Below are 12496 nucleotides of genomic sequence, written 5' to 3' on the forward strand. Positions count from 1 at the left end.
GCACGCACGCACGCGCGCCCGCACGCACGCACCCCCTCCCCCCGCCCCCCACACACACCCCCACACACACACACACACACACACACACACACACACACACACACACACACACACGGGTAATGTTCTTTCTTTTAAAGAGCAACCAATTGTCACATTTATTTTGTAAATACAGAATAACTTTGCGGACTCACCACCAGGCCCCCTCCATCCGTAGCTGTCACCGTCAGCTCGTACACCTGGTTGCCAGTCGGAAGTGCGTCATAATCAAGGGGAGATAACAGTCTGATGGTGCCCGACGATTGGTCGATTGTGAACTTTCCGCCTCCGCCGTGTGTTACTAAAAATTGTGGAACATTGTTTGTGTGTACTCTGATTAAAGATATCTTCATCAATGTCATGAGTTTTCATTCATAACAAGCTGGGTAACAAAATCAATGTGACAAATGCTGGCAATGTATGGGTTTTAACTTGAGCTTCAGATAAAACATGGATTGTCAAAGTAAAAGCCAATCAGGTTGTTTGTTTGATACACGAGGAACCATCGCGTCTTTAGATTCGTGCTTCCGAAGAAAACGACTGTAAACATTTATTCTCGAATAACCAACCAACCAACCAACCAACCAACCAACCAACCAATCAACCAACCAACCAACCAATCAACCAACCAATCAACCAACCAATCAACCAATCAACCAACCAACCAATCAACCATTCAACCAACCAACCAATCAACCAATCAACCAACCAACCAATCAACCAACCAACCAACCAACCAACCAACCAATCAACCAACCAACCATTCAACCAACCAACCAACCAACCAACCAACCAACCAATCACCCAACCAATCAACCAACCAACCAACCAACCAATCAACCAACCAACCAACCAACCAACCAACCAACCAATCAACCAACCACTCAACCAACCAATCACTCAACCAACCAACCAACCAACCAACCAACCAACCAACCAATCTCTCATTATCTTTTTACCCCCTCCCTCACCAACCCGTCACATGTTACTCATACTCTGTATACACACCCGCAGTTATGGCATAGGCGGTTATTCCATGCGGCGCATAGTCCGAGTCCGTAGCGGTGTAAGTATGAACGAGGTATCCAGCTTCCTCATCTTCACGCACAGAAGTCGCTGTTGGGCTGGAGGTAAAAGATGGCGTCGCTTGATTCACTGGCGTAACCGTGACCTTGACTGTGACCGTTTGAGTGTTGGTGTCGTCAGAGACCACAGCCTGTAGTTTGTAGGACTGGGTGGCTGAGTCGTAGTCCACAGCTTCAGAGAAATCCAAAAAAAGTTCTCAAATGTTTCACTGCCTTAAGGTAAACAAGTCGCGTAAGGCGAAAATACAACATTTAGTCAAGCTCAGTCGAACCATAGACCTATATTAATATAGGTCCCTGGTCGAACTCACAGAATGAAACTGAACGCAAAGCATTTTTTCCGCAAGACCGTACACTCGTAGCATCGTCTGTCCACCGCTCGTGGCAAAGGCAGTAAAATTAACAATTCAGAAAAGCGCGGTAGCGGTTGTGCTGAGGAGGATAGCCCGCTTTTCTATATCTCTATTCTTTTGAACTCTCTGAACGTGTTTTTAATCCAAACATATCATATCGATATGTTTTTGGAATCAGGAACGGACAAGGAATAAGATGAAATTGTTTTTAAATTGATTTCGAAAATTTAATTTTAATCATAATTTTTATATTTTTAATTTTCAGAGCTTGTTTTTAATCCAAATATAACATAATTATATGTTTTTGGAATCAGAAAATGATGAAGAATACAATAAACGTAATTTTGGATCTTTTAAAAAAAAATTTAATTAGAATTTTGAGATTTCTAATGACCAAAGTCATTAATTGATGTTTAAGCCTCCAAGCTGACATCCAATACCAAAGTCCGGCGTTTGTCCAAGATTGCTTGGCCAAAATTTCAATCAATTTGATTGAAAAATGAGGGTGTGACAGTGCCGCCTCAAATTTTACAAAATGCCGGATATGACATCATAAAAGACATTTATCGAAAAAACGAAAAAAACGTCTGAACTCTCATGAAAAATTTCATACAGATCGGTCCTTTAGTTTACTCTGAATCGCTGCACACAACACACACACACACACACACACACACACACACACACACACACACACACACACACACACACACACACACACACACACACACACACACACACATACACCACGACCCTCGTCTTGATTCCCTCCTCTATGTTAAAACATTTAGACAAAACTTGACTAAATGTAATAACAGATTTGAAGCCTAACAACAATCAACCAACTCTCACACACAAAATAGGAATTCACACTGACACAACGGGCAATTTTCAATAAACAACAAACAAAACAAGTCGCGTAAGGCGAAATAACAACATTTAGTCAAGCTGTCGAACTCACAAAATGAAACTGAACGCACTGCTTTTTTCACCAAGACCACATACTCGTAGTTTCGTCAGTCCACCGCTCGTGGCAAAGGCAGTGAAATCGACAAGCCATGCAGAATAGTGCGGTAGTGGTCGCGCTGAGCAGGATAACACGCTTTTCTGTATGTCTATTCTTTTTAGCTTACTGAGTTTGTTTTTAATCCAAACATATCATATCTATATGTTTTTGGAATCATGGACCGACAAGGAATAAGATGAAATTGTTTTTAAATCGATTTCGGAAAATTAATTTTAATCATAATTTTCATATTTTTAATTTTCAGAGCTTGTTTGTAATCCAAATATAACATATGTATATGTTTTTGGAATCAAAAAATGACGAAGAATAAGATGAAATTGTTTTTGGATCGTTTAATAAAAAAGTAATTTCAATGACAAGTTTCCGATTCTTAATGACCAAATTCATTAATCATTTTTTAAGCCACCAAGCTGAAATGCAATACCAAAGTCCGGCCTTTGTCGAAGATTGCTTTGCCAAAATTTCAATCAATTTGATTGAAAAATGAGGGTGTGACAGAGCCGCCTCAATTTTTACAAAAAGACGGATATGACGTCATCAAAGGTATTTATCGAAAAAATAAAAAGAAACTTCCGGGGATATCATCCCCAGGAACTCTCATGTCAAATTTCATAAAGATCGGTCCAGTAGTTTAGTCTGAATCGCTCTACACACACACAGAGTCAGACAGACACACAGACAGACAGACAGACACACACACACACACACACACACACACACACACACATACACACACACACAATAACATACACACACACACACAGACACACACACACACACACACACACACACACACACAAACACCATGACCCTCGTCTCGATGAAGGAATGAAGTATGAACACAAACAACAACCAATGAATAAATAAATAAACCTCAAAATAAACTACTGGTTATTGCACGCTGTATGACGGGCGCGATAGCCTTGTGGTACTTCGGCCTTCAAGCTTCAAACCGCGGCCGCGCCTGGATGGTAAAAGGTGAATCTTTTCTGATCTCCCAGGTCAAATTAGGCCCTAGTATGTGCAGAGCCGCTGGTGCCTTATAAGTATTAGAATAATACGTACAAAAAGGACCCTGTAGCCCATAATTATAAGGGTTGGGTGGATAATGGAAATACAAAAATACCCGGCAGGCATTCCCAGCGAACAACTGAGTATGGCCTCCTTAAATGGTGGAAACATGTTTTTTTCTTGTAATGATATGATGGCTCGCCAAAACTGAGAATATTATATCCATAGAACTTAGATTGCAGTTCAGGCAGTAGCCATTACAACAACAACAACAACAACAACAACAACAACAACAACAACAACAACAACAACAACAACAACAACAACAACAACAACAGAGTTAATGTATGTTGTTAAAAAGCAAGAGACATGTTGAACTGTCGATTTGTTTCATCTTTTCCGCGGATGCGTATATAGGCCCAGTATGTTCTTCGCTAGCAATGCCCTCGACTTCAACGTTCTGCAGCCTAGTCGTCTCACGTTTCGGTAGCCTAGTATCCTACTTTCTTTGATAAAGGCGAGATGTTTAACAAGCGTAATTCAAATATAGATTCATTACTTACTTTGTGCGAGTGTGATAGCACCTGCGTTAGGGTCTATAGCAAACTTGCCGTCACCATTCCCTGACGTAATTGTGTACGTCAGTGTGGCTCCAGTCACGGTGTCTGCGTCGCTGCAGCCCAGTGACGCCACCTGCAAGAAAAAAATAACATCACAAAAAATAATTAAAACATTTTCTAGGACAAGTATGACAAAACAGTAATGTCTCTGTTCGAATCAACTGTATGACGATCGAAACAACACATATGTGATTTTAAAGCGATAATGTCAGCTCAGTTCTTTCGTAATAGCATAATAACAGCTCTCTCAGGGTTACAATTAATGCCTGTTTAGTATATTTCAACATGACCACAACAATGTGTTACAAACCAACAGTTGAAAACATCAGTGCAACAGTAATTGCTTGATTGCTTAATAGATTGACTAACAGGCGTAGGCCTACACTGTAGGCTTGATTCATTGATTTACTGGCTGTTTTTGATTAATTGATCCAATCATTGCTTGCTTGATTTATTGATTATTGACCCATCCATCAATTCAGCGTTTGACTGGTCGATCAATGGAGCGCTTGAATTTGATTTAATTAATTGATGGATGGACGGATGGATGGATGGATAGATGGATAGCTTGATGGATTGGATAGATGGAGGGATGGAGGGATGGATGGATGGATGGATGGATTGATGAATTACTTGATTGTCTGCACTAAAAATTCAAGTCACACTCACAGGATCCGTCACAGCTTTATCCTCGGCCAAGGTGACAGGGATGTAATAGTCTGGACATGTTGGAGGGTTGTCATTTTCATTCGTCACACTGACATTAACAGTGGTGACCGCTGTCTTTGCCGTTGGTGTTCCCCCATCGGTGGCCGTCACCTGTAAGGTGTAGGTTTGTGTGTTTTCGAAATTCAGCTCGGTGAGTGTTCGAATCTCTCCAGTGGTCGGTATAATGGTGAAGACATTGCCAGTATTCCCATCTGTAAAATATAAAAGAAGAAGACGAAAGTTAAGATTCTCGCCTTCAGTTTATATTTGTGAATCGGGGGCTCTGTTTAAAACTCTGTCTTGAAGCGATAGATTAGCAAAGTTTGTTCAGGCTTCTGTTTCCGAGGTAAGGGAGATAGGAGGGAGAGACAGGGCGAGACAAAGAGAAGGGGGGGGGGGGGGTATGCCAATCTAGAAACAACAAAAACTAGTGAAGAAAAATATCGAACACTGCAATCTAATGGAATTCTCAGAGAAAGACAACGGGCTTCAAAATCTCAACACGCGATTGTGAAACAATAAAAGCTTGTCAAGAAAACGTTTGAACACTGATAACCAATGAAATTCAAAGAGAACCACAGGAGCCTTTGCTGCATCAACAATAGATATTGAAACAGTGATAATAATTGGCAAGAAAACTGTGCAACACTTGTACCAAATGAAATTCTCAGAGGAAGACAACAGCCTTCAAAATATCAACAGGGAATGATGAAACTGAAACATTCTGAAGAAAAGGTTTGAAAACTGACATTTAATGAAATTGTCTAAGAAAGATAACAACCTCTAAATATCAACAAGTGATACTGAAATAGTAACGCTGATCTTCACTGAAATTTTGAAAGAAATAGATGAGCGTTCAAAACATCAAAAAGACACACTTATACCTGTGATGGAGTAGGTGACGGTACCATCGCTGCCTGCATCAGCGTCCGTTGCCGGCACTGTTGCCACTGACGTTCCAACTGCTACTGACTCCGACAACTGCAAGGTCGAAGAAAAAAATAAAAATAAAATCATAAATCAAACTCAAATCTAGGCAGATCAAACCTAGACAGGTCAGAGATCAACACGCCCTTGATCAACTCATTCCGTATTCTAATCTGCGACATCAATAAAACAATTGATTGCCACCATGCACAGGAATCAGCTTGACTCTGGGATTCCGGCATGCACCCAAGAAGGAGGATGCTCCTTTCCTACCTTAAGGCCACACACAAAAAATAGTATGTTTACGGTATCCCGACCCACCCTATTTTTTTGCGCGACCCTTAGACTTTTTTTGGGCATTTGGGAAAAAAATATATAAAATTAAAAAAAAAGGTCTTTGTTTTTTGGCAAAATAACTTAAAAATATGTTTTTTTGGGGGGAAAAAAATCCCGACCTACCGACCCTATTTTTTGGGGCCTATGTTACCTGAAACAGACATATACCGAAAATCAACAATTTTAAAGACATTAATTCATAACAATGCCCACTCTTCACAGAGACCAGGTAAGCTGTTCATTGGCCCTACACATCTGAACGCCTGGATAGATACAAGACAGTGAGCCGAATCGTTAACATGGACAAGAAGTTACATGTGTTATCCAGACCTGGGAACCCCTGTTTTGCACTTAGGCCCCGAAAAAAATAGTCTGTTTACGGTAACATAGGCCCAAAAAATAGGATCGGTAGGTCGGGATTTTTTTTAAAATTTTTTTCTCTAAAAAAAAACATATTTTTAAGTTATTTTTTTTCCCCCCAAATGCCAAAAAAAAGTCTAGGGCCGCGCGAAAGAATAGGGTTGGTCGGGATACCGTAAACAGACTTTTTTATTTTTTTTTATTTTGCCTTAGAGTATTCTCAAACAAACTTGGTGTATTTTCAGAAAAATGAGCGTACTCCACACAGCATTTGAACATCCATGATTCAAACATGCTTCACACGCGTCTGCCACATCGTTAACTAAGTTTACCTATACATGTACATTTAAAACAAATTCTTTTTTCAATTTTTACTGACAAAAACTGTAATCATGTGTCAAAATACTGGATCGGCTTCAAGATGGGCTTGTGAATAAAAGTAGTCTAGGAATTTTTCTCGTCGTATTTTTTTCCCACTGACCGTACGTACTGATCGTATTCTCGACAAGCATGCGTACAGAATACGGCGAAATCGTATGGGTTCCCAGGTCTGTTAATATCATTCACTCACTGGTATGGGGTTGGTGGTGGGAACAGTAGCGTCAAAGACAGGGTCGTGTTCGTTGCTAGGGGTGATGATGATGGTGACGGTGGTGGTGGCTGTGTTGATCGGGGCGGTGTTGCTGTCAGTCACCAGGACCTCAAGCACGGTGTACGCGGCATCGCCTGTATCTAGATCAATGGCCGATGCCAGTTCCAGTAGCCCCGATGTGGGCGCCATTCGGAACTTGGCTGAAAAAAAGGAATTTAACTGAGAAATTGGTAAAGCCAATATAAGCACAAGGTCGATTATGACGAGAGGGCAAAATCGCCAAGAAGCGCAATTTGGTACATATGTGTTTCACACTGGACTAATCTAACTCATTCTCTCCGTACAGTTATTAATACAAAAAACAAAAACTATCTTTCATTATAATCAAATAACCAAAGGGAAGTAATCGCTCTTTATGCATACGACATGTGTAATAGAGTAAGCGAGAGTTGTACGGAACCTTTTCTCCTGGCACCTGAGAGAACAAGAAATTCCTCCGAGGTAGGAAAAACACCCCCGTCAAAGGGAAATAACCTTCTCAGTTGGTGGCAGTGACTGAGTGAGAATGGTTATTTCCCTTTGACCATTAATATGTCCCTGTATAAGTCCTTGTATAATTTTAATCCACCAATAACTCCCTAACCGTGTGTTTGACTGGTCGTATTGTGTAAGGACCCAATTTGTGTAAGGACCGTCTCAGGAATGTATAGAACCTGTTCACCAAGTTTGGTGACGATCGGTCCGTTCATTCTTGAGATCTATATGCGAACACAAACAAACAAACAAACAAACAAGCACATCGACCGAAACCTATACACACCCCTATACCGGGGGTGTAATAACAAGCATTGAAATGAACAAGCGACTTTCATCCTCAAAAAAGGTTGATCACCGCAAGCTCATATGCTCACCATTCTCTAAGGCACTCCAACTAACACCTACGTACACAATCATATACAAGAACCAGCTTTTTAGGTGTAAAGAAAGGAGAACTAGAGTCCAGAGTACCTGATGGGTTCCCCACAAGTACAGATCCAAGGGTGTAGGTCAAAGTCGGCGACTCGTCGGTATCTGTCGCCGTCACCTATGGACAAAATTATGCCATTTGAGTGGGTCAAGGTTACTGGTATTGCAAAAGCGTCAAAACGGGGATTGCGTGCTATGAACTCCCGCCCTTTTCTCGCCCAGAAGTCTGAACCACAAAATGACATCCAGTGTACTCCTACTTTTTCCTTACAACCACAAAACTCGCACGAAGACATGTAATTCTTCTTACCAATGCTTGCTAACGCTAATGATGATGTTAAAATAGCCTAATTTTGTCATATTTTCGACGAAACATGACATACCATTTATGCCCTTGAACACTGTACAATCTCCGAACTGAAAAAGCGCGGACAGGGACGTCACCGCATTGGCAAGTCTGTGAGATATGCGCGTGCGTGTTTACCCCACTCTCAGTCAGCCAAAATGGAAACAAAAATCACCCAAAAAATGAAAATGTTTCGCTCTTCCTCATCGTCATTCTACTGTTTTTGTGTGTTTGTATCAGGCGAAAAACCTCAAACTTGACGTTGTACTGAGTACGAATGTCGCTGCGTTATTCGACCGCGGGAGGGCAGGGAAGTATGTATGCGTAATAAACATGCGCAAAGAAAGTTCGTCTGCTCTCGTCAGAAAACAGCCGCATCAAAGCAAACACTTACATGTTGCAGGTTCATAACCCTGTACCTGTCAGAATAGCAATATAAACGCTGTTATATTTTCAGCGTAGCGATAGGGTCAGATATTTTGACTCGAACAAGTATAATACGCATTCGACTTCGTGTTATACTTGTTTTTGTCAAAATAGACGATCCTATTGCTACGCTGAAAACACGATAGCTGTTATTGGCTGTACCACCGAGACGACAGTTACTGCCCTTGGCTGCAAAATAAGGGTTTACTGAAACACACTTGTGTTTTTGACAAAATTCAAATGGGGCAACTATATAATAAAAGGTTTCAATTACAGCCTTTTCCGTACGGAAGCCGATTTTGTGAAAACACGCGCGCACGATACAATAGTGAAGTGACATGGATGTTGGATGAAAAATAGCCATGGGTGACTGTACTGTGCATTGCGCCTTGACAAAACCAGGAAGTTGAGTCAAATGCCAGTGGATTTAGATAATTCAGCAAGTGTAGCAGTGTGCAAGATAATAATCTCAACTGAAATAAAAAGGTCAAATGGGGAAGAAAATGTTACTTTTTCGTCAACTTTACAGAGTGCGATTACATAAAGAAAGCGTTTTTGCACGTCCACTGTAATCTTCAGAATTTAGTAATTGAGTATTAATATGGTTTTAAAAGGAAGTTCACGATGGGTTTTCCGTGAAGTTGTCAGCATTACCAACAACCATAATGCCGAGCCTGTCAGTTCGTGTATTTATGATCAAAATCAAAATACCATCCTCAAATAGGAGTGTCATTAGTAAGAAGCCAATTTCAGCAACAAAACATCTTCATCAATCGAAAAATATTAAAGGCATATGTACGCGCTCCCGTGTTTACAAAGTGTAGTTTGCCCATAATCGATGTCAAACGCACCATAAGACCATATAATGACGATATGTCACCATGCGCGGACCATAATACATGCATTACAGCTTGTTCTAGCCTCTGAAAAAGTGAGGATGTCAACAAAGCCGCGGTGTTAGCTCCCTTGCATCAACGTTACATGTGTTGCCAAATCTATAAATAGGACGATCCAGATCAAAATGAAAATTAACATATCTCAACATTGAAGGGGTCCTAGACCACAATATTTTGCAGGGAACTTAATTTAGTCTGTCTCCAGCTGTTGGTAAAGCAATTAGCGTGTATAGTCATCGAGTACATATGGCTTTAAGCGAAGCTGTCTTTACTTCAGATGTCGTCATACTCAATTTTGCACCAGTTTTGGGAGCCCCGATGTCTCATGCGGTCATAGTCAGACGGAGAAGAGGGAAGACGAGATACAGTTATATTATTTAGTTGTGTATGTAGAAAAAACAGTCTTCTTTTATTACATACCAGAAAAGGTTCTGTGCTGTTAATTATGCAGCTACTACAAGCGAAATATAATTCCCAATACGTATATTAGACAACCTGTATGTTCATTTGCAAACAACCCAGAAGAAGAAGAAGAAGAAGAAGAAGAAGAAGAAGAAGAAGAAGAAGAAGAAGAAGAAAAAACAGGAGGAGGAGGAGGCGTGTGAGTAGAAGAAAAACAAACTTACTTGAACCAAGTTAGAATTAGCAAGAGCATCTGTCTCCGCCTTTGAGACGGAATAAGTTGCGGGCGAAAACACGGGTACGATATCGTTGACGTCATCCAACGTCACAGTGACGACTTGCGTGATGGGAGAAGAGCCTCCGTCATTCGCTTTGACGGTAAGATCGTAGGAGGTTATGGCCGAGTCGCGGTCCAAAGTTTGCAGAGTGTAAACCGCCCCGTTCACAGGGTCGATTTTGAAAACACCAGCTGCCACTACTCCGTTGTCTGTGTGACAAAAGAAAGTACAGGGAAAGTTATAAACGCAGGAGTAGCTGTATAGACGCTCAATGGGTGCCGGAAACCTGAACTTTTCATGAAGCACTGTGCTGAAGCCGCAAGAGCGAGACACACAAACAAACAACCAAAGAAGAGGAGTAAATTCGTATGTGACTCACCACCGTCATACACCATATAAATCAGAAACTAGCTATCTGCAGCTCTAGCTCCATAAACGTTTGAGAAAATGATTAATTCTTTCTGACTGACCAAAACTACACACCATTGTGAACGTGAACTAGACCAGAATCAACCAGACGTAGGTCATGTCCAAAATGCAAGTCATCAAACCCTGGAAGTGTTTGAAGTTTTACAGATGTGGGTTGATGGAAGCTAAAGTATTTCATTTTCAACACGAACTTGACCCTATGGTGACCCTGAAATGTGACGAGGGTCAACCAGACTTAGGCCGGGCTGGAGGTCATCAAGCCAAATGAGTGTGTGAAGATTCAAAGCTCTAGCTTCCAAAACGTTTGAGAAAATGAAGGAGGTCATGAATCCCAAGATATGTGTGTAAAGTTTCAAGGTTCTCGTGTCAAAATCATTTGAGAAAATGATAATGTTCCATTTCATGACTGAGACTAAAACCCACCATGACCTTGAAGTATGACGAGGTCAAAACTCATCATTCATTTGTTTTTCGTTTCTGTCTGCAGACAAAAACATGACCGTTGAGGTTTTCGTAGATGTTATTGAAGCTGTTCGTACCACTGGTTTTATACACATTTAAGTACTCGGTTTCACTTCATGCTTTACTGCTCCTGAGAGAAAATGTAAGTTTTACACCCTCACGGCAAAGCCATTAGGGGCATGTTACACGGGAAAACCCGGCTTTGTATGAAAATAAAAAATAAATGCGTGCACACGGGGGTGTTCGGACACCGAGGAGAGTCTGCACAAAGTTGACTCTGGGACTGCTCCTTCTTCCCTCCTCCCCTTTCTCCCATACACCTAGCTCTGTCTCCCGACCTCCTCTATCGTTACCACACCCGTAAAACTCTCTTATTCACTCACAAATATCGTTCCCGCGAATTATTTCAACACAACTGCCACAGTCTTCAAAAACTCACTGTCAACCACTGAGTCCAGAGTATAAGTTATGGTACTGCCCGTCCCAACATCGGCGTCGTTGGCTTTGGCCTCGAAGAAAACTGTTCCAATGCTGGTGTCTTCGCGATAGGTAATGCTTGGGGTAGCCGGCATTGTGCCGGGAATCCATGTCCCCCATGTCGGGTTGTTGTCGTTCACTCCCGTAACCTGGTTTTGATGATGAGGAAAGTGTAATAATTATCGTCAAGTGTGGATGAGCGCGCGTGTGCAGAGAGAGAGAGAGGGAGAGAGAGAGAGAGAGAGAGAGAGAGAGAGAGAGAGAGACAGAGACAGAGACAGAGACAGAGACAGAGACAAAGATACAGAGAGAGACAGAGAGAGACAGAGAGAGACAGAGAGAGACAGACAGACAGACAAACAGACAAGCAGACAGAGAGAGAGAGAGAGAGAGAGAGAGAGAGAGAGAGAGAGAGACACACACACACACACACACACACATACACACACACTGAGGACACAGTCTATTCACAATTGCAGAGAAGTACCTAATGCACTCAAATAGAAACAGATGCACACAAAATATACCGGCTCAAACATTCACGCAGATATATACGAGAGAAAACTTCAGCATTTGTGTGCACACACAGACACACACGCACGCCCGCTCGCATACACACACACACACACACACACACACACACACACACACACACACACACACACACACACACTCCTAACAGAATTATCAAGATCAATAATAATAGTATTGTGATCACTCCCATTAGTTCAACTTGTAAGCTTGTTTGTTGTTATTTAT

At 41.5% G+C, this 12496-nt stretch overlaps 1 protein-coding gene across 1 annotated transcript in view; it reads right to left on the reverse strand.

The window, feature by feature from the left end:
- Positions 1-11832, reverse strand: part of LOC138964541 (protocadherin Fat 4-like) — a 64785-nt gene extending 52953 nt beyond the window's left edge. The window contains exons 1-9 of the mRNA XM_070336525.1: positions 11700-11832; positions 10394-10578; positions 8064-8139; positions 7035-7255; positions 5725-5821; positions 4802-5052; positions 4076-4205; positions 1045-1293; positions 192-337 (exon numbers count right to left, since the gene is read on the reverse strand). Coding sequence (XP_070192626.1) covers positions 192-337; positions 1045-1293; positions 4076-4205; positions 4802-5052; positions 5725-5821; positions 7035-7255; positions 8064-8139; positions 10394-10578; positions 11700-11832 — 1488 coding nt within the window. The remainder of the gene's footprint in view (positions 1-191; positions 338-1044; positions 1294-4075; positions 4206-4801; positions 5053-5724; positions 5822-7034; positions 7256-8063; positions 8140-10393; positions 10579-11699) is intronic.
- Between the last annotated feature and the right edge of the window lie 664 nt (positions 11833-12496).

This window comes from Littorina saxatilis, linkage group LG4, assembly GCF_037325665.1.
Source record: "Littorina saxatilis isolate snail1 linkage group LG4, US_GU_Lsax_2.0, whole genome shotgun sequence".
NCBI lineage: Eukaryota > Metazoa > Mollusca > Gastropoda > Littorinimorpha > Littorinidae > Littorina > Littorina saxatilis.